The sequence below is a fragment of the Acinonyx jubatus genome, chromosome C1 (assembly GCF_027475565.1).
Source record: "Acinonyx jubatus isolate Ajub_Pintada_27869175 chromosome C1, VMU_Ajub_asm_v1.0, whole genome shotgun sequence".
In the NCBI taxonomy this organism is placed as follows: domain Eukaryota; kingdom Metazoa; phylum Chordata; class Mammalia; order Carnivora; family Felidae; genus Acinonyx; species Acinonyx jubatus.
Genome location: NC_069381.1, coordinates 98,446,572 through 98,469,622, shown reverse-complemented (window position 1 = coordinate 98,469,622; position 23,051 = coordinate 98,446,572). Strand labels below are relative to the sequence as shown.

The window sequence follows — 23,051 nt, the reverse complement described above, 5'->3', positions numbered from 1 at the left end:
AGGAGGGAATGATCACCAGCACTAAATCCTAAGTCAAGTAGGACAGCCAACAACTGGATTGTGCAGTATGTCAATCACTAGCGATCTTAACATGAGGACCGGGGACAAAAGCCTGATCAGGGCAGGTGCCAGAAGGAACAGGAAAAAAGGAACTGGAGACACCCAGTACAGACAAATCAAATGCTTTGGCTATAAAACGAAAGAAAGAGCAGTGAGTGGGGGCCAAGGGGCTTGGGGAACGGAAAGATGGAGGGTGAAGTGAGATCAAAATTACTCTATAGGGGCACCTGGGTGACACAGTTAAGCATTTAACTCTTGATTTCGGCTCAGGTCATGATCTCACAGTTCGTGGGTTCAAGCCCCAGAGTCAGGCTCCACGCTAAGCATGGAGCCCGCTTGGGATTCTCTCTCTCTCTCTCTCTCTCTCTCTCTCTCTCTCTCTCTCTTTCTCTCTCTCTGCCCCTCCCCTGCACATGCACATGCATGCATGCTCTCTATCTCTCAAAATAAATACATAAACTTAAAAAAAATTCCTTTAAAGGGACCTCTGGGTGGCTCAGTTGGTTGAGCATCCCACTTCAGCTCAGGTCACGATCTCATGGTTCGTGAGTTCAAGCCCCACGTGGAGCTTTGTGCTGACAGCGTGGAGCCTGCTTCAGAACTTGTCGCCTTCTCTCTCTTCTCCTCCCCCTCCCCCCCCCCACCGCCACTCTCAAAAATAAATATTAAAAAAGTTACCTCATAAAATACAAAAGTAAAAGACAAGAGGTCTAACAGTACGTTTATAGGTCAACAGGAAAGGTCTGGAAATTGTAGTAATGTTGACAACAGAAGAGGGGGGAGCCACATGTCTGACCGGTAGGAGAAGCTGCCCTTTGCTAGGACCTGGGCTGGGGGCGAGCGTGGGGAAATTCTCCTCTGATGGTTTCTGCTTCTTTAGGGAAAGAGAAAGCAGGGCAAACAGCTGAGGGTAAGGCTGGGAGAGGATTTCAGAGAAGGTGGTATGCAATAATCACTGTGGAGAGGAGGGAAGTGAACAGATTAGGGAAGTGCAGAATGATTGCCAGGCAGCGTTGAGAGCTCCGTTGCCATAAAGGATCCGAGATTTAAAGAGAAGCCAGCCCACACGTTTAAATGTTTCTGTCCAATGACAAATGCAGGTGGGAGGGAGAGCAGGCGGCTTTGAACTGGCCCGTGGTTAGGTCAGAGCACCATGCAAAACCAGAGCAGGGCAAAAGGGAGCTCAGCGTGCAAGGGGGCGGTGACGGCTAGCTGGGAATCTAAGCGAGGTGACTGCACATCTACCCTCTCTCTTCCACCCCCGGACATACCTCCGAATGAAAGCAGGGGCTATTAAAAAATGGGCAGGGGCACCTGGGGGGCTCAGTCAGTGAAGTGTCCGATCTCAGCTCAGGTCATGATCTCACAGTCCGTGAGTTCGAGCCCCGCGTCAGGCTCTGTGCTGACAGCTCAGAGCCTGGAGCCTGCTTCGGATTCTGTGTCTCCCTCTCTCTCTGCCCCTCCCCTGCTTATGCTCTCTCTCTGTCTCAAAAATTAAAAAAAAAAAAAAAAAAGATGACACAGGGCAACAGGTGTAGACTGGACTGCCCTTGACAAGTGGTGCTATGACAGGAGAGAGAAATGAAGGCCAGTACATACAAGGTCATGGACTGCCGGTCCGGCAGGATTAAAGGGCTGATGCGGGAGTACTGGAGGGGGTGGTGGGAAGAAACGGAAGGTGTGTTTATTGAACAGAATGCCTGGAATGGAGGGCGCGGAAGGTTTTTGGTGATCACAACTCAGACGGTCTAGTGCAGGGTGTGAACGTGGGAGGAAATGACCAAGCCACACAGAGGACACGATGACTCGGGAGGAGGGCAGGGGACTGAGACAGAAAGGTTTATCTTCACCAGGCTTTTCCACCCTGGCTACATAGGAGAAGTGGCTTGGCAGCATTTAAAAATTCCAAAGCCCAGACTGCATATACCCTCAGGCCAATTATGACAGTACCCCTTGGGGGACTTAAGTATCAGGGTGTTTTTTTTTTAATGTTTGTTGATTTTTGACAAAGAGAGAGAAAGAGACAGAGACAGAGCATGAGTGGGGGAGGGGCAGAGAGAGGGAGACAGAATCCGAAGCAGGTTCCAGGCTCCGAGCTGTCAGCACAGACAGCGGGGTTCGAACTCACGGACCGCGAGATCATGACCTGAGCCGAAGTCGGACGCTTCACCGATTGAGCCACCCAGGCGTCCCAGGCATCAGGGTTTTTTGGAAGCTCCGTGGGTGTTTGCAATGTGCATCTGAAGTGTGGGCCAGCTCTGTACGCAGAGAGAAGCTAGCAAGTCAGTAAGAGGACTGGAGCGTGTGGCCGTGAAACAAAAGTGCCTCCCTTCCCAGAAGGAATGAGGACCAGGAGTCCAGTGAGGGGGTGGCATGAGCTGATGAATAGGCCCTGCTGTAGAAGGAGCGTGGGGAGGAAACCCCTCTACTCAGGAGACCCCAGGGGAAACAGCGGCCTCAGGGGACAGAGCGAGGCTGGTCATGTTTCAGGTGGGGAAGAGAAAGGAATGTTCCAAGCTGAGCTTCAGGCAACAGGAGATCCCACGGAGTCTGAGAGGGCCCTGTTTGGGTTTGGGGGGGGTGGGCGTGTAGTACGGAGGGGGTGGCAACCAGTCAATTGAGGTGTGTCAAAGGGCATGTGGTACGTAACACCTCGGGCGCGAGGGGGACCTAGGAAGCCTGGGCTCCCTGCAGTGAAGGACTTGATGAGTCGGGCGTCCCAAGGCAGACAAAATTGCTTCCCCCAAGTTCTTGTCACCTCTCCCCAGAAACAATCTCTCTGAATGGATGACTGACGCCTCAGGGGCAGGTGCAGTGGCCTGTGGCTGCCCTTTCATCTGTGGCACCGCAAACGTGCCTGCATCCAGCAGGAACTCGCAGACACAAACCCACCGCAAACACCCCAGACCACCCAGCAGAGCAAGTGTCAAGGGCGGAGCCCCTCCACACTGTGGGCACCTACGAGATGAGCGTCTACCACCCACCCAGCCCCAGCTCTCTCCCTGGGACTGAGCCTCCTCGAGCATCAGCCTCTTGAAGGGGTTCACGCTGTTGATAAATGCAGTAGTCGCTCGAGTTTGCATTCTCTGGGCTTCCTGGCGGCAAGGGAGCCTGCAGGTGGGCCGGGCACGTAAAAACGCGCAGTGGCATGACCGGGCCCAAACGAGAAAACGGACCGTCCCTGAACAAGACCAACGCGCCTACCTTCCGATGCCCAAAATATGTTGACGGGTTTGGAGAAGACGTCCTTGCTCTTGACCCAGCTGTCGTTACGCTGTTTGGTCCATGCGGACACAGCACAGTAATAACTGCCTCGGTCTTCCTCTGTGGTCCTTTGGATTCGGAAACTGAACGTGTCCGTACGCTCCTTAGAAAAAATAAAGTCTCCGTCCTGGGCCCGCTGCTTGCTCCGGTCTCCGTACTTCAGCGTCCAGTCCCCGTTCATGACTGCAAGCAGCTCGCTGGCCACCAGGTCATCGCTGCGCCGGTTCACCCTGTAGTACCAGGACACCGTGAAACGGACGCTGGCCTGCAAGCTCTTCATGTCCACTATGCGGCACTCCAGCTCCGTGAGGTCGTCTGAAAACTCGGGGACCTTAGAAGCATTCAGGTACACCTGATAGTCTGGTTCTGAACGAGAGAGAGAGAGGTAGGGGGAAGGGGCAGGATAAATAAAACCAGACAGCAACATACTAAGAATTAGCAAAAAGAATGAGACAAGCGCTACTCCCGTCCTGACCCTCAAACGCCCATCCTACTGACCACAGTGAAGGGAATCAAAGTCTTTGCGCTGGAGAGGAAGGATCTAGAGTCAGTTCCTGCAAAACTTGCACAACGCTGCCACCTGGGAAACCTCCCAAGGCCAGAAGCCAAATAAATGCCTGTAATCAGAGTCCTGACCTTTCCATAGGCTCGGGGGCTGTGTCAGTTACCCCAGCAGGTCGGTCTTCCGCGAGGGAGCCGAGAGGCTCAGTGCTCATGCTCTACCGAGGTTTTGCCTGGTAAAGCCAGCCTGCCAGGCTGTGCCGACAGAGCTCCAAAGCCCCCGCTGGAGCAGCATGGGAAAACCCCATCCCAGAGTGCATTCCAGTACTCGAGGCTGATCCCCACCCTGGCCTGGTTCCTGCCACCCTTAGCCAGGCTCCAAAGGCAAGGCCCTCAGGTCACCATTCGTCCTGCAGATTCTCATCCTCACTTTCCTGGTCCTCTGACTTTTTTCCGCTCAGTGTGTTCAGTAGTCAGTACAGCCTCCCCACACGACACTGTCTTCGCTGCCCCACGTGACTCTCCCACATAGTTCCTGCACACGGGAGAGCAGAGCGGGCTCTCTTGGGACCACGCCACTTCCCTGCCAGGTGCACGTTCTGCCGGGGGTGGGAGGGAAGCCAGCGCCCTCCTGGCGTCCCTTGACTGCTGTCACAGCCGTCTCACTTTTATTCTTCCCTCGTGTGAAAACCCTCCTTCCTCGGAGGTTCGCTGCACCCATCTCATCCATTTTTACCACTCCACGTTTCTGTCTCTGCTGTCCCCAAGGCCTTCCTCCACACTTGCCAAGGAACTGGCATTAGAACCTCTCTGTGGCCTTCCACCCCCTCCTCGGGTCATTCTCAACGATCTGAGGTTCTCCAGCCCCCACACCGTGTCACACCACTGTGGTCACCTGCTGGCAGTGGCCGTCTCCTCCTGACCACCCTGCAAACTTCCACTCATCCTTCACTGTACCCTCCTCTGTGTCCGCCTTCGGGGTCCCCAGAGTGTCGCACCCTTTCTCCCTGCTCCCATAAGCCGTGGAGGTACGCTCGTACAGCAGCGTCCCTGTTATTACCGTTGAAGATCTCCTCCCCAAGTGCCAGATACACAGCCTTGTATGCAGCGGGCACTCAATCAATGTGTGCTGCCTGGCTTTTATAGAAAGTCACATTCTTCTCTTGTGGCATATGGTCTGCCAGGAGAAAACTAATTCTCCCTAAAGGGAACTTTCCATCTGCTACGGCGATCTTTATTCCCATCGCCCCAAACAGTTTAGTTTTATTTAACGTTGCTTTTATTGATGACTCATTCAGATTATAAACTGCTGAGGTCAAGGAACTGTTCTGTGATTTACACCTCTAATAAAATGTGTAACATCATGACTTCTCCAAGAACGATTCAGTGGCCAGGAAATGGAAAGAACGCAAAATCCTAACACCTTCAAATGGCATCTTCACAAGCATTTCATTGCAAGTGAGGGTAGGCCCTGTGGCATATATAGTTAAACCAAGGGGACCTGGCCCACCAACGGGAGCACGCCGTGCCGCGGGGTGGAGGTTACGGAAACAGCATGGGCTGCCAGCACGCCACCACGCCACGCTGCCTCCTCATCGGACAGGTGAATGTGCTAGAGTCGCACAGCTGGGGGGTGTCCTGCCTCCTGGGCACAGGGCCGGCACCCCACGCTGCCTCGGCAATGACACCGCCTGTGGAATAAATACCACCCCAATGCCTTTACACTGTCCCGTGCCTAAGACCTTCCCAGATTACCCTACATCCCAGGCTTCAGACCCTTTCCTCCTGGCAGACTGCCAGAGCTACCTGAGCGCAGACGGGACAACCAGGTTCCTCTCGCGCGGCAAGGACAGCAGTGGACTGGCCGGGCGCATGGCAAGATTGCACTGCTCTGTCAGGACTGACCTGGAGAGCCACACCAAGAGTGCTCGTGACACGGCAGGAGAAGCCACTGCCATGCACGGATCCCACCCCCATTACGAGCAGAACACGAACACCCTTCAAGTAGTTCCATGTTAACCAGAACAACAAACTGAGGCAGTAAAGGGCAGTGGTGAAGAGCCAGGGATCCGGAGGCAGACCGTTCGAATCCTGGCTTGGCCATCTACTTGCTGTGCACTTGGGCAGACTACTTAACCTCTCTGGTGCCTCACCTATAAAAATAGAGATAGTAGCAGTTACTGGCTCGCAATGCTGCTTGTGAGGACTAAGAGTTAAACTATACAGGGTGCATGCGGCTGGCTCTGTCGGTAGACTGTGTGACTCTTGATCTCAGGGTTGTAAGTTCGAGCCCCACGTTGGGTATAGAGATCACTTAAAAATAAAATGTTTTTTAAAAAAGGAGTTAAAATATACATAAAAGTGCTTTACACTGGTGCCTGGTATGTGTGTGTATGCCTATGCACACACACATATACGTATATATACGGACACACGTGCATATTGGCGAACTACCATTCACCATTCCCAGCTCATATCTGAGGAAGCAGAGCTTTAAAGACGTCAGTCACGTGCCCATAGAGCTCCAAAGTGGGATCTGAACCCAGGGCCATATCCTTTCTAACGCCTTTCAAGGACAGCCTCGCTTCCCGGATGAACCACGTTCCGTCTTCGAAACTATTTTCTCACTCCCACTGACTGGCACAATGACCTGTAGCATCACGGGATGTCATGCCTGGCAACGACACTGGTATGGTACCATCACCAGGAATCTCACCCACAGAGGCAGCTCCCCTCCACGTGCCGTCACCTAAGCCTGGATGACCAGCACCATCCAAATGGCCGAGAAGCAAGCTGTCGGATTTTTCCTCTGTTTCCTTAGCAGTCACCAGCTCTTAAAAATAAGCCCTTCAGGGGGCACCTGGGGGGCTCAGTCGGTTAAGCGTCCGACTTCGGCTCAGGTCATGATCTCACGGTTCGTGGGTTCGAGCCCCGCGTCGGGCTCTGTGCTGACAGCTCGGAGCCTGGAGCCTGCTTCGGATTCTGTGTCTCCCTCTTTCTCTCTGCCCTTCCCATTCACGCTCTGTCTCTTTCTCTCAAAAATAAACAAACTTAAAAAAATTTTTTTTTTAATTTTTTCAAACTAATGTTTTTAATGTTTGTTTATTTTTGAGAGAGAGACAGAGCATGAGTGGGGGAGAGAAGCAGAGAGAAAGGCAGACACAGAATCCAAAGCAGGCTCCAGGCTCCGAGCTGTCAGCACAGAGCCCGACGCGGGGCTCGAACCCACGAACCGTGAGATCGTGACCTGAGTTGAAGTTGGACGCCTAACTGACTGAGCACCCAGGCACCCCCCCCCCCACAAATATTTTTTTAAATAAGCCCTTCAGTCCTTGCTGGTTTACTTTCTTCCCCTGAGCATATTCCTCCAGAGGCATGCTGAAAATAAAGCTATTAGAATTACCATGAAAGACGGATGGTAGAGAAGCAGTGACATCTGTGGTCAGACCACGAGGCCCCCCCACAGCTCATTCCCTGGATACTGGAACCCAGCTGCTCCTCTGGGTTCCTCCTTAGGCTCAGACCCGAACACCAGCACAGAGCTGGCTTCTAGGCATCTCAGGTGGGTGTGTCCGTGCCATGGCCAGCGTACCACATTTGTACCATCACCTCGCTCCCCACCTGCCTCTGCCAATGTACACGCGCACAAACACGCATGCAAATATATAATACACACATGCATGCAGGCACACACATGCACAAGCACATTCATACATGCACGCACACACATACGCACATTCATATATGCACACATGCTCACATATACAAGCACATTCATATGCTCACACAAAGCACACATTCATACACTACACACACACATACACATTCATACGCATACGTACACACACTCATACATGCATGGACACACGCAAACACGCGTTCATACATATACACACTCGTACACACATGCACACATACATAAGCACACATTCACACACACTTGTACACACGCATGCACACGCATGTAAGCACACATTCATACACATACTCGTACACACACATGCACACATACGTAAGCACACATTCATACACACACACTCCTACACACACACGCACACACATAAGCACACGTTCATACACGTACACACTTGTACACACACGCATGCACACACATACATAAGCACACGTTCATACACATACACACTCGTACATACACGCATGCACACACATACATAAGCACACATTCATACACATGCACACTCATACACACACGCACGCACACACATACGCAAGCACACGTTCACAAACACATGCACACCCATACGTAAGCACACACTCATACACACTCGCACATACATGCGCGTGCACACACAGCTGACTCCCGTTCCAGACTCGGCCAGCTCCTCCTCCTAACTTCCCAATTACTGTTCCTGCTGCCACACCCACCATTCGCTCTCCAGGTCACCTCTGCTCAAGGCGTGTGCCGTGTCCAACTCTCCACTCCGAGGGGCCCTAAGCCTCACACTGCTCCCATTCCAGGACCTGCACACAGTAGGTGCTCTGTAAGTATCTGTGAACAAAAGTGGGAGCCTCATGAACACCGCCCTCATCCCGGCCCTCTCTGCCTCTGGCCGAGACTATTGTAAGTAATCAACCCACCTCCAGGCGGACACAAGTATCAGGTCATCTGTACCGTAAACTTCCCATGGCTTTCCTTCTCACCTCCAGGGTGATGGGCACACTCCCCAGCCTGGCACACCAGGCTCTCGTGAGTGTGAGTCTACCCCATTTATCTGGCCTCACCGCCTGCTGCCTTCTTATATCTATTCTACATTCCCCTGGGGTGACACCTCTCCTCATTCCCTGACCTCCTCCCACGCTTCCAGGCTTTCTACCTCCCTTCCTGCTGCTCCCTCTACCTCGGCACCTGCGACACCTGCCCGGTGGCTGTCGAAGAGACGACTGAACAGACTCCCCCGTTCCACTCCACACCCCACCCCCAAGTGAGTCCGTTTAAACCCGATGAATCCACACACAGAGAAGGCAGAGCACAGCGGGGCTGCAGCATGTGCACGTCTAGTTCAGCAGGACAGGAGATTCCCGTCGACTGGCTGGTCTCCTTCTCTGTTAAGACTAAATCTTAGGCCCCCCTACTGCAAAGACGAACAAAAACAAGTGGGTGCTCGGCCTGTGAACTTACAAGGCACAGGTTCCAGTGATTTAAAGGATGTTCAAAGGCCATGTGAACTACCCACCAGCCTTTCAGGCCGACTTTGGACTTGGACTCTTGGAGGAGGCATACACGGCCCCTCTATGTCAGAACAGCGGGAGTACAGGTGGGTTCTTCTTTCAGTTTTGTTTTGGCACACGGGTAGAAATTTTCCCTTTTTGTTGTTTTGCGATTTTAAACCTTGTTTGTGAAGAACTGTGCCCGTTCCTCGAACTCCATCATGCACATTCGTCTTCTGTATAGCCTTCTCTACTGACCAGAGAACGCCTACTTGGAATTCACCTGTCATACCTCTGCTTCTTGTTCAACAAACCTTCACAGAGACCCAACACCCACCAGGCTTCCTGCTCTCCAAGCCTTTTATCTGAACACTGCCTTGAACTTTGATTATTATTATAGGTATGTCTTATGGACCCTCTGTACATCGCTTCCCAGGGCCAGAGACCAGCTACCTAATTCCTCCTTCTGTGCCAGGCATGTAGTGCCTTGTACGTAAATGATATTAAACCGTTTGCCGAATTGGAATAAATTTAATATTTTGCATTAAAATGCTCGTTTGTGGCATAAGCATTTCACTACTGATTTATCCTGCTTGATCTCATCAAGAAATCAGCTAAGAATGCAATGGTGGTTATGTTTAAAAACCTGCTTATCAGTTAAGGATGCACACGAAAGTACTTAATGGCAAAATGACATGATGTCTGGGATATGCTTTAAATTCTACCAGAAGAAGTGTGTGTGTCTGTCTGTCTGCGGGAGGGAAGAGAGACAAAATACAATTAGCAAACTACTGGCAATTACTGAAGCTGATGGCTCTTTCCGCTTCTGCATGAGTTTTTTTTTACATTTATATTCCAAAAAGTTTTAAAAAATTAACAAACAACTCACCCACACTGTAAGCCCTTTCACAGAGTACAGAGACCAGACTAAGCATGACATCATCACTACTATTCTTAGAAACAAGGGTCTGCTCCCTAATCTGGCTCCACGAGGCTCTCTGCTCATATACACACCCCCACCCCCCCACCAAAGCTACAGTCTCTAATAGACTCCCCACCCCCTGCCCAAAGAAAGACTTGTTTTTTTCAATATATGTCATTGAACTCCCTTGTTACAACTTTCAAACACAATGAGAAGCTGTCACAAGCCTTGGCTCATTTGTTAAAGCAGGTAATTTGTGCCTACTGTGTGTAGGGCCTGCACTGGACATTTTCACACAGATTGCCTCCTTTCCTCGAACAGGAATTACACACATACATAAGCACAAGGCATCATAGCGGCCGGCATTTATTGAGGACTTTCCATACACCACACACCGTGCCATATACATTTCCTCGCGTTCTTGCTTAATCTTAACAACCTTTGAATATAGGTACTATTTCCATGTACGTTTCCTAAATAGAAAAAAAAAAAAAAAGGCAAAACAAAACCCAGAGCCCAGAGGTGTGAAGTTGGAAGCCTCAGGTCTTGCACCGCGCATGTGAGCAGGATCCTGGCCTGGCTCCCCCACCAGGACCGAAGTGCACAGCCTCCTTACATACCCGGTTGTGAACACTTTCTCAAAACCCACCAACATCCCAGAAGACGAGAGTGGCAATCACAGCCAAGGCACTAATCCCAAACTGTGTGCGACAGGGCCCAGCTCTAATACCCGCTCTGCAGCCTTGTTAACTTGGGAGAGCTAATCAGATGGGCAGGCTGCACGCACGAGTTAGAGGGAACGGGAGAGGGCGTGCCCCCGTGTCTGCCGATGCCAGTTCTGTTGCCTCGCACTGGGCAGGTACTACGGGGGCAGCGAACCGGCTGGCTAATTGTCAGAGTGGCTGCTCTCGCCATCTGCGTAACAATTACTGCGTATTCTCTGAGGTTTAAACAGTCTACAAAAACTCGTTGTTTGGGGGAGACCCCCTACCCCACCTTACAGGACCATGATTGGGAGGTTGTTTTCAGCGTCAACCACTTTATAGAAGAAAGTGGCAACGTTTGGACGACCTCACGCAGTTTCCTCTCTCGCTTCATCCTCCTCACCGATCCCAGAGAAGGAAGAGTGAACTGCCGGGTTTGGGGGGAGCAGGGGCAGGAAAGGGGCTGGGCGTGGTCAGCTCGACCCCCTCTCCTCGGGAGCAGCTGACTCCGGGACCCACATCCTTAGTCCCTCCATGCCCTGAGACACACTCCCACGTCTTACTTGGTTAAGGACTTGGTGCGGAGAGTACGTTATATATTGACCCTCCCTTCCAATAAATCCCCGTTATCGCCGCCAAGAGGATGTAGAGAGGACTCGAGCGCTGGTCACTGTGCTAAAAGCACTTCATAGGCAGCGTTCCACGGAAACCTAGAAAACCGAAGCCTCACAACCTTAGCAACGCACCCAAGATAACATGCCTAGAGAGCGGTGGAGCACATCCCCGTTCTCCAGCACCGGCCCACATGCTACTCTGCCTCCAGAGATAACCCCGGACAGACAGCTGATAACAGTCGCCCATAAGTTCTGCAGATCTGAATCTTATCTCCTGTGGACGGCCCAGAACTCTGAAGTCTCTACCAAGTACTTAGCAGATTAGCAGCTCCCTTTAAAGGAAAATAATTACCTTCCTCGCTGGCACACGGCTGGAAGAGGGGACAGTCCTCTGGTGGGGAAGAATGCAAATCAGGTTCTTGGGACTGAAAAGCCTGGCTCAGCTCTGCCTCCTCCTGTTCTTGTAGCTGAAACCCACGGAACGCCCACCAATTAACACCGCAGAGGTCTGGTACTTTGGGTAGACAGCTCAACCATAAACTGATTAGGATCCAACTCGTGCCAAAGACTCATTTCAGGCATCTGACTGCAGAGAGAGGTGGCCTGCTGTGTAGATCAACCAACCCTTCCTCCAGAGCCTCTCGTTTTAGCCATATACCAAACTGGGTCAACACAAAGCAACGTTTGTCCTCCATAGTAACAGCTTCTTACAGAAACTCCTTCACACACTTAAGATTTACGCCCTCAGCTTTTATAGAGTGGATATGAGAAACATCCATTTAAACAATCACTCAGAGCCTTTCATAAAGGAACAGTTGAAAGCACTGTCCATTATGTTCTCCGATGCCCTTCCATAAAAAAAAGCACATGATAAATTCAGTGCCAACAGAAAGTTTGGCTCTCTCTGTTTTCCTTCATCAGAGGTGAACTGTACAATCACATTTCTTCTTGCCCCAACTCTTCAAAACTTCAGAAGCAAATTCAGCACTCAAGTGGAGCTAACTAATGGATCCCAACCACCTTGCAATATCTATTCTTTGATTTGTTTCTCACCCCTTTTGATCTTGGTTTTATTTTTATATCTCCTGCTTTAAATCGGGCTTCATTTTGCAAGCCAACTTAAATCTTTTTTCTCTCCTTCAAAAGTAGGACACAAATCCTAAGTAAAAGAGGCTTTTTCTTACCCTCTACAAAACCATCACAGCCCTCCCGGCTGCTTCAAGTGCTCTTGGACTCACCAGACCCATGCATCTCTGTCTGATTAACACAATGGAACGTACGAGACGAGAAGACCCCAATCAGCTTCGACTCCCTCCTCTGCTCAGTGCACTAACCCCAAGCCATCAGGACGAGAACGGCCCAGCTTTTAAAACTTTATGCTTTACAGTTTCAGGGGTAAAGCGGATTCCGAGAGCCCAGAATGTTTCTACATAAGATAATAATACTTGGGGGGGCCCGGGTGGCTCAGCCAGTCAGGCGTCTGACTTTGGCTCAGGTCGTGATCTCGTGGTTCGTGAGTTCGAACCCCAGGTCAGGCTCTGTCCTGATAGCTTGGAGCCTGGAGCCTGCTTCGGATTTTGTATCTCCCTCTCTCTCTGCCTCTCCCCTGCTCACACTCTTTCTCTCTCAAAAATAAACATTAAAAAAAAAAAAAGATGACAATACTTGGAACAGACTTGACTCTGCGACATAATTCTCTATAAGCCATTCTAAACGTTTCTTTTGAAATAAAAGAAACAAGCACTCACCATTTGGTAGATTCTATTTTCAACACATGTCTGCAGTTATGTTTCCAAGCCTACATGCCCTTTTGGAATATGACCTTGCTCCTCTCTCATTAAGAAATGGGGTCCCAGGGCGCCTGGGTGACTCAGTCGGTTGAGCATCCGACTTCAGCTCAGGTCATGATCTCGCGGTTCATGAGTTCGAGCCCCGTGTCGGGCTCTGTGCTGACGGCTTGGAGCCTGGAGCCTGCTTCGGATTCTGTGTCTTCCTCTCTCTGCCCCTCCCCCGCTCACGTGAGCTCTGTCTCTGTCTCTCAAAAGTGAATAAATGTTAAAAAAAAAAATTTTTTTTTTTTAAAGAAATGAATGCTGGAGAGTCCTTCCCTAAATCCTAACCCTCAAAATCATAACCAAAATAAAAATCAGTGGTTTTCAGATGGGAATAGGGCAGTACCTCACTCATGAGGTTATCGTGGGGATCAAATATTTAATGCACGTAAAGCCCTTAGCTCAGTGCCCGGTGTACAGTAAGTGTTTGATAAACGGTAATTATTATTTTTAACGTGTCAAGTAGCAAAACGGAAAGTTCTGTGTAACACCTGCCTAGGGAAGCAACTTTTCGCAAGATGCAGTTTTGTGACAACATTCCATAGTCACATAATGTAAAATGACCTACATAAACAGAGTCCTTGGCACGTCGCCTGTCTTCCTATTTTTCTTGGACACCTCTCAGTCACCTCCAACAGCCCCCAAGGTGCATGCGGTAAGGTGTCCACATGCACGCACATACACGTCGTGTATCTAGAGATAATCATAGAGTGTCAGGCCAGGCCCATCCGTCTCTGGGCAGAGTCCAAAGGGGAGGTCCTGGAGAAAGGTCTGCTGCTGTACTCGTGCCCGACTCACCCCTGATAAGTGTCCCGGCAGCTGTAATGGAGTGAGTCACAGGCACGGGGAAGGAGGAGGTTTAAGAGGAAGAAAAAGAACACAGGCGGGGTTTCTACCACTTACACCCCCAGAAAGTTACCCTTCTGCACATATCTCTGTGCATTCTGGAAGCTGAACACGATTGCTTTCCTTGCAATTCTTGTTTTCCTATGCACATGCTTTAATACTCTCCATGTTTATCTATCCATTCGGCCATTGTTGCCCGAGTGCCCACCAAGTGCAGAGCGCCGCACAAGGTGTGGGCGTTCTGCGAACCTTCCATCGGTCAGGCTAAAGCACGCTGATGACTTTCCTGACAGTGGTGCCGGCGCTCTGCGGGCAAACAAACGGCTGGATCCTTGGGACCATAATGGAGCCTTTTCCCACCATTTAGTCTCTCTATTTCTTCTCACTCTCTGGAGGACACGGCCACCAACAAATCCTTTCCAGTTAAAAGAGCCCATTCCCTCCCGGAGCAACCCTCCTGCTTTCTGACAGTCCCTGCATCTCCCCCAGGCGACACCGGGATCAGTGCACCAGCACTTCAGAGAGGCCCTCACACTGGATTGCAGGCGGCGCTTTCTTAAAAAAAAAAAAAAAGAAAAAAAAAAACCCACCAGAGCTGTGATTCTAAGTTGGAGAGGAGGGGGGACCAGGAGTCAGCGCTGGGATTTGACGCACCATACAATGCACCAAGGATCAGAGCCGGGAGACAAATTCAGCTCCAGAGATGAAAAATCTTCTTTCGGTGCTGACAACATCTGTTTTATTTTGAAGGTTGCTAAGGAGAGTTCTAGCTGGGCCAACATTGTTCCAGTTCAGTACTTCATAGTGAGACTCTCACACAGGGCTCAGACGGCAGGAATAAAAGCTCGCCAGATAAACCCTGCTCCTTTTACTGTGCGGATATCAAAGAATCACTTTGCTACCAGGGATGATTAACACCCTGCCTGGTCTCGCTCTGAATCGGCCATACCTTCTGCTCACACTCTTATTCCTCGTCCCCTCCCTGCCCCCTCTGTTCCCCACTTGCCGGCTCCCCCTCTCTGCCAATAAATTAGGAAGAAACAGACAGTGAACGTGCCACTGACCCGGGAGACTTTTGACACTGAGACGAGGAAGAGCTAAGTGTGGGATGGGGGTCATGGTGGGAGGGTACTTAGCATCAGACAATGGAGGAAATGATTTCCTGGCCTTTACAGATGTGGTTTACCTACTAACAATCACAGCAGAGCCCAATGCCTGCATCAGGGCTCAGAACAGCCATGGGATGGCGGAGAGATCAAGCTCAAAACAGAAGAGTCTGACAAGTGGGCCCGTCCCCACCTGTGTAATGGTGCACCCCGATCTCCGCTCGTCCCCGATCCTGCTTAAGCTTCTCTGTAATTAATTATAAGAGAGGAACAAAAATGAGGAAAGTCAGCCCTGGGTGGGGGCAAGCGTGTAGGAAAACAAGGGCCGGGGGAGATGAGAATGGCAAAAAAAGACGAGGGCACGACAATTTCACATACGTGCGGAGTTGTTATAAAGTGAGGGTCAAGGTGGTCAACAGGTGAGAACCGCCCTGCTCCTCCAGCGGGGACTGGCAGCCAGTGAGAGGGCCCACCAGAAGAGCCTGGGGAGCAGGGAGGCCCCTGCACTGAACTGGCAGCTGCAAATAAAATCATTTGGGGATTCCAGGGCATTCAGCAAAAAAAACAAAAAAAAACAAAAAAAACCGCATTCCATTAACTGAAGGAATTCTCTTTCTGCTCTGGGCTTTAGGAAGGCACCAGCTCCTGCCAGTGAGCACCTCAGAGCATAGGAAAAGGAAAGGGAGAATGGCAGTGCTCTCGCTCCAACAAAGATCCATTTCAAAGAGCCCTTCGGAGGGGCCGACCCTGCAAATCTTGACAACAAAAGGAAACTATATCCTCTCAAATGAGGGTATTGAGACAACCGAGGCCACATTATCCAAACATTGCCCTTGCCTGCCAGATTCTATTTCAGCCTGCTTTGCCCCTCCTTCCCCCCACCTTGGGATCTAGCCAGGCTAAAGTATGCTGGTCCCGATGTAAAGAACGCCGAGATCACGCAAAAGGCACAGTGCTCTAACTCATCCAGATATCCCAGGGAAGGGAGGGAGCCAGCAAGGCTAAGAGCCACCCCGTCCCCCCCCCCCCCCCACCAGGCACTCACCTAGCCAGGTCACATCCACACTGGCTGGGGCAGACCTGGCCTCTGCCACCTTGTGCCAGCTCCTGTTGTGTCCGGGTGCCCAGAGCGCCACGTGGCAGAAATAGTAGCCGGAGTTTTCCTTGCTAACGTCTCGAACCAGTAAATGGTAGGAGCGTGCATCCACGTGACTCAGGGCCACGTGAGGAGAGCTGTGCACCAGGGAATCCCGGTCCAGCCGTGCCAGCACGGGGGCGCCAGGCCAAGCACCATCAGGCGTCCTGCTGAAGTACCATGTCACCTCGGGTCGGATGTCGTCTGCTCGGTCGGTTGTGATGTTGCAGGTCAGGTCCAACCCCTTTCCTTCAGCCACAGACACATTCCTGGCCACAGCCACTCGCAGAACTTGAAAATGAAAAAACAAAACAAAACAAAACAAAACCCATCTAGATAAACAGGGTTATGTGTGCCCCTCCCTGCTTTAGATCCTTTTTATTTATTTATTTATTTTTTTAATGTTTATTTTGAGACCCAGAGTGCATGTGCAAGACAGGTAAGGGCAGAGAGAGGCGGGGAAGAGAGGATCCCAGCCAGACTCTGGCTGATGGCACAGAGTCCGATGTGTGGCCCGAACTCACAAACCACGAGATCATGACCTGAGCCGAAGTCGGATGCTCAACCGGCTGAGCCACCCACGTGCTCCTAGATCCTCCTCTCCTTTTATCTTCTTATTTATGGCATTAAAGTCAGAAGGCTCTGTGCAATTGTAAGTGTGTGAGAAATATTTACTGAATAAATTAAGGAACTATAACTCGTTTGTTTTCATTCCACGAAAATACTAACAGCAGCAAACACTAATACACTTACTATGTGCCAGGCACTGTTCTGAGTGCCTTGTAAATATTAACCTTCAAAACAACCCTAGGAGGTAAGTACTAGCATTGTCTCCCTTTTACTGACAAGGAAACCGAAGCACAGAGAAGTTAAGTAAGTTGCCCAAGGTCACACAGGCGACCGTTTGAAAAGAAGTCGGAACATCGCACAACTACAATTATAGTTTCACCATGTGCGTGATAAAACTTGGGTGCTTCTACAGACAGCTCAGTTCTGACTGGCTGACGTAACTAGTTTGGGACTAGGGCCTTGGGGTTGGAGGCTGGCGGGCAGGAGGTAAGGGTGGAAACATCTTCTGGGCACAACAGGAGAAAATCCTAAACAGAAGGACCAGGAAAGTGAAACCAGACAATATGCCTTATGAGTCAAGTCTTCAAAATGCAATGTACTTAGAGCATCACATATTCCGTTAGACACGCCCACCTTAAAGTCAAACATAAAGCATATATTCTGAAACTTTGCAAAACGCCATGACTTTTGAACTCTCCACACCACTGCCTTCTCGCATGAGTGTGGATGATTAAAAGTAGACTATATTTAGATGAAGCATTGAAGTATTTGGTGTCACAGTCTCTAGACAGATCTGGTTTCAGCATTCCCCTGTCAAAGCTTTTTACATGGAAACGTTTTACTTTATTCGAGCGTTGTTTGTTTTTTTTTTTTTTTTAAAGAAGTTGAACATCTGTAATCAGAGTAGAAAAACATTCAATTCGTGGTAATGCTCTGGGAACAACTGCTTAAATGAGAAATAGCTAACGCCTCCCAGGGGGTTCAAGTGCAGGCGCAGTCCTGGTCTTCCAGCAAGACTGGCTCAGCGTCAGCTATCCTGAGTAAGCTCAGTAACAAAGGCTGGTGCCCAGTTCAGAAATGGCCCAACCCCAAAGCCCAGGCCCTCTGGAGTAGATGGTTTTCACAGGAGTATTTCCAGAGCCTGACAACATTTCCGACAACCATTTCAGGCCACGTTCAAGACCCACCTTGACGAAGATGGAAAATGAAGTGGGTATATTATAAAAGAGAACTGATAAGTCGAATTTTTCACCTTCCAAATTGTGCCTCCTCCTTCACCTCTTGAAAGGGGCCAAAAGTAATTTGAGGGCATCTTTTGAGAGGAGTCAGTATGGAAACTTCTGCTCTGAGCCTGTGCTGTGGTGAACAGCCCCACATATGATGCCTGTGGTCAGAGACCCTGGAATGCTGCTAGCGTCCCTCTGTGTGGCTGGAGGCAGAAGGAGGCTCAGGAGAGAGACACGTGAGGGAAGGAGGGGTAAATACACAGCTGTAGACTGCACATATGGAGAAAACGGATTCTTAGCTTTAGGAATATCGGCAGAAACGGCTCTTCAACTGAATAGTTCACTTTGTAATTTTCTCTCCGCAAGTTGCGAAATAGCTTGTCACATCACTAACCATTGTTCCCGTATGTTCTGGACTGGGGGGGGGGGGGGGGGGGGCGGGGGGGGGGGCTGGTTCACAGCTGGGAGACAGGAAAGTGCAGGCGAAAGAAAAAGGAGAATCATTTCTAAGGACTCGTAATGCAAGGGGATACCTCAGACAAAGCCTGTGGTGGTGAAGCTTTCTCGGGCTGGACAGAACTGAACCCATAAATCAGACACCAGGATGTGCACGAACCAGACCACTCCCAACATGGCGGGGAGGCGGGTATTGCCACACATATTACACAGCCCCACTGTTTAAGTGGCTTTGGGCTGTTTATCATAACAATGCAATAAGAATATTTAAGAAGGTAATTCTGGAGAGTGCACGTGTTGACAAAAGAGAAAGGCCAGCACTCCAGTGTGGTGGCTCTCAACCTGGAGTCCAAGAAGACACTTTAGAAACTCTGTGACATGGATGGGGAAAAAATCTTGCCTTTGTGCACATGTGTGATCTCTCTCTTGCTCTCAAAAAAAAAAAAAAAAAAGCCACAGATATTTTCAAATGACGTAATTGTTGCACGTATCTTAAAATATCATTTGCATCCATTGCTACTTGGAAACTACAGCAGTTACTAAGCCTGCCAACTACAGATTATTTAATGAATGAATAAAGCACAATATTACTACATAACAAATTTGTCTTAAAATATTTTGATAACTATTTTAATGTAATTGTTTTCCTTTGTCACCTCAAATATGCGTTTTAGAAGTTAAAACAACGTTAATTCTGAGAAAGCATCGGTGGACTGTCGAAAGACCGTCAAAGCGGCCCATGGCACAAAATGGTTACAAACCCCAGGCTCAGGTGAGAGTCAGAGGCTAGTACATCCAGGCTCAGAGTTTTCAAGTCTTATACTAGCTATTATGGGTTCTGTGGCTTGTTTGAAATAACAAATACCTTTATAGTTGAGATTCCTGCACAAAAAGGTAACTTGTTGCAAAGCTGAAACTCTTAATCCTCTGCCCTGTGAGAACAGTTGTCTGATACAAGCTGAACATCCCAGCTTCTTAGGACAGATTCCAGGCAGATCACATCCTCAAAGGAAGGTGACCTGAGTCCATTTAGAAAGTGATTTCTGCGGCCAGTGGAACCAAGACTGACCACGATGGGTAGCATCCTTCCTCGGCAAGAGCACCTCCCGCCTCACCTCACTAATGGCTGCGGTCACTCAGGAACCTCACTCAGGAACCTGTTTTACCAAACCCAATTCCTGGGCAGTGGTATAAATGCAGAGCAAAATGCTCAGGACCATGCAGTCTGCAGAGGAAAAATACTCCCCGTGTGCACGGTTTCCTGTTTTCCTTCCCGTCTGAGTTACAGAGTGGCCACACATTCACACTTTACACTGAGGAAATGAGTCTGTCTTCCCACCGTACAAAGCAGGGGGCGGCAGCAACAGATGTGAACGTTAGATTCCCAGAAAACCAAGGACAGCCATCCATCCACAGCAAGGACCACATCTTGAGATGGTCTCTTTACGCTGTCTTTGTCAGAGCTGGAGGTTCTACGGTGCCTGGAAACGTTCCTCAAACCCCTCTGACCCCAGGGCCCAGACAGGGCTGACCACCTGGTAGGTTCTCCATTAATGCCTGTTGGATACTGAGTCAACAACAGCTTGTTTTTCTCTCTTACCTGTCTTTTCATGGCTTTTCCTAAATGTCTCTTGTATTTTCTTACTTCTCCAGTAGGAATAGGAAAGGGTTGGCTTTTTTTTTTTTTTTTTAAAAAAAAAAAAACAAAGGCTACTTCACAGATGTGAGGATGCAGAACTTCTTGCACGGAGACCCCAGGGCCAGATGCTTGCTCCTGGGGTGTGTGTCATACATGGAATGAGAAGAGGCCCGGCCCTAGAGAAGTCTCACCTAGCAGGGCACGGCCCATCTGAGGGGACCCAGAGGACCCAAGACAGACGAGAGGTCTGCACATGAGACAGACACACATCCCCACCAGCTGTGCAGAATGGAGGATTCGGAAATTCAGGAAACACCCGAGCAAGATAAAGCCAAAACACAATAAAGGGAGCAGGGTGGGGACAGCTCGGCCCCAAAGCCCCTCGGAACACCAGGTCGGACCTCACTCTGACACTTAAAGGGACTTAAGCTTTCAGTCAACAAACTGTCTTAGTATCTTCTGCAACCTGCAGCGTCCCCTGAGTATGAATCCAGACGGGAAGCAGCTGTAAAGCCACACTACAGGCACACGGCACACCACCAATGCGCCTTTCCCCAGCTGTCACCACCACCTACTCCCCCATCCCCTCAAAGCCAGGCCGCAGGTGACCTGTCAGCAAAAGAAACCGGCCTGTTTCTTTCCCCGGCACCGGCCAGAACACAGGCCAGGGTGCCAACCGGATAAGTCCCAGGAGCTCACCTGTCGGCTGGATCAGCACGGTGGCCACGTCCACGGCTTTCTCCTGAATCTCCTGCCAGCTGCCCTGCTCTCCGATCCACTCGCTGACCACGCACCTGTAGGAGCCCTGGTCGGCGGCCAGGGCGCGGGCCACGGACAGGCGGTAGCCGTCGGCGCCCACGGTGTCCAGGCGCACGTCTCCCACGCGGTAGCGCTGCTCGTAGCCGGGCCCCGGGCGGAAGCGGCCTTCGTGGGTCAGGGCCAGCACGCTCCGCCGGGCCGTGCCCCGCTGCAGCTCCCACAGCAGCGCCAGGTGCGTGTGCAGCGGCGACGCCGTGGAGGCCGAGCAGCGCAGCTCGAACGGCTCGCCCAGGCGCAGGCTCAGGCCCGGCTCGGGCGGCGCGACGGCACCCACCTGCAGGGCATCGGCCAACACTGCGGGAGGAAGGAGAGGCGTCGGTCGCGTCGCGCCCCCCGCCCCTGCAGGCACCAGCCCCTTCTGGGGCTTTCTGGCCCCAGGGGGAGCGGCCCTGCGCCCCTGCCCTGTTTAATGCCCACGTGGGAACACTCCCCATTTTAATTTGTGCTTAAGGCAAAAAAAAAAAAAAAAAAAAAAAAAAAGGAAAAAAGAAAAAATGAAAAGAAAAAAAGAAAAGAAAAAAGAAAAAATAAGAGGTACTAAGAAGACATTCCCCCCCGCCCCCTCCCCCCCCTTCAGCTGGATGGAAAACACTCCCTTTTGGGAGTTGTGCCCTGGGGATGCGTTTCTGCCACCCTTGAACAAGTTGCTTTACTACCCTCTGCCTCAGTTTCCTCATCTCTAAACAGGGATGACAACTGGGCCCATCTCCGGGAGTTGAGGGAGTTGAAGGAGTGATAAGGGAAGGTGCCTGGCACTCGGCAAAGCTGGAAGATAACTAGCTGTTACTGTCAAACGCTCCTCTGTTCGGGCACAGGGCTGCAATAGGGAGCCTGAAGAATCTCCTAGCAGATAAAGCAGCATGATGGGAAGACGGCAAAAGCATGGCATGAGCTGCCTGTGCCCTGAGGCCCAGGAAATGCCTAAGAATAACTAGGATGAGCAGAAAGTTTCTGCAGAATAGGAACCCTTTAAGGAAACCTGAAGCCTCAGCTATTTACTCTATTAGGGCCATTTGGAAAAAGGCTGCCTCTTTACAGAGTCTAGAATAAGGGGCCAGAAATCAAGAAAGTGTTGGTGAGTGCACGTTAGGAAGGGAAGTGATAAGCGAGGTAACCAGAAAAGTGGCCTTCTACCAGGGGGCAAGGACAATCTCCCAGGCTGGTCTACAAGCTGGATAAAAGAATCCTCAAACACCCCTATTCATGATCTCTTCCGTTTTTCTCAACATTCCACACCGAGAAAGGAATTCAGCGTCCTTAAGACAAAACTACATCTTTAGAAAGACCTATCCTAAAGACCATCTCTACTGCACAATGAATGACCTTCTAGTATATACATCGGTCTGTGAGTCTGGTTCACATGACTCAGTTCCCGTGGCCAGTTATCTGTTAGCACACAGCCACAAAGCCGAGGGCCACACAGACCCTGGACCGTGCCAGGCAGGCACCGGAGGCGCCACCTGGGCAGCCAGCCAGTCTCTTCTGTGACCGTTTATCTATCTCCTTTCCTCACCCAAGGAAAGCCTCTCCTTGCTTCTTCCTTCCAAAGACTGGAGAAGAAACAGGAAACCACTGGGGGAAAAGGGTAGGGGAAATTCTCTGGCTGCCCCCTACTCCTCAACATGAGAATTACAGGGGACATAAGTGTGCATCTGACCTAATAGAGGTAGGGCGTGTGTGTGACTAAAAGCAACACATTATTGAACTGCAATCAAGAATGTCTTATGGGACTTTTTTCTAAAAAACATCTTTAGGATTTTCTGTTAGAATAAGGAAGAGGTGACGGAAGAGGCAGATTTGATGTGTCAATACCTACATAATCCATGTGGCTGTTTTATTCCCTCATGATGGTTGAATGGGGTGGGGGGCGGGGGAACAGCAGCTGAGACATGGCAGAGTTCTGCGCATGATTACAGAGGGAACAGATACTTGGGTCTGCCCCCTTTTTTTAGATCATCGTGTACATCTTCTACTTGCCCAATCGTTACCTACAGTCCCTGCTCTAATATAAATGCTTTATGGCGGGGCGCCTGGGTTGCTCAGTCAGTTCAGCGTCCGACTGGGGCTCAGGTCAGGATCTCACGGTTCATCAATTTGAGCCCCTCATCGGTCTCCCTGCTGTCAGCCGGCTTTGCATCCTCTGTGCCCCTCTCTCTCTGCCCCTCCTCTGCTCGTGCACTCTCGCTCT

At 50.5% G+C, this 23,051-nt stretch overlaps 1 protein-coding gene across 1 annotated transcript in view; it reads right to left on the bottom strand.

Annotated features, from left to right (window-relative positions):
* Nucleotides 1–23,051, bottom strand: part of PTGFRN (prostaglandin F2 receptor inhibitor) — an 86,959-nt gene that overhangs the window by 20,090 nt on the left and 43,818 nt on the right. The window contains exons 4-6 of the mRNA XM_027060835.2: nucleotides 20,744–21,157; nucleotides 16,064–16,444; nucleotides 3,265–3,690 (exon numbers count right to left, since the gene is read on the bottom strand). Coding sequence (XP_026916636.1) covers nucleotides 3,265–3,690; nucleotides 16,064–16,444; nucleotides 20,744–21,157 — 1,221 coding nt within the window. The remainder of the gene's footprint in view (nucleotides 1–3,264; nucleotides 3,691–16,063; nucleotides 16,445–20,743; nucleotides 21,158–23,051) is intronic.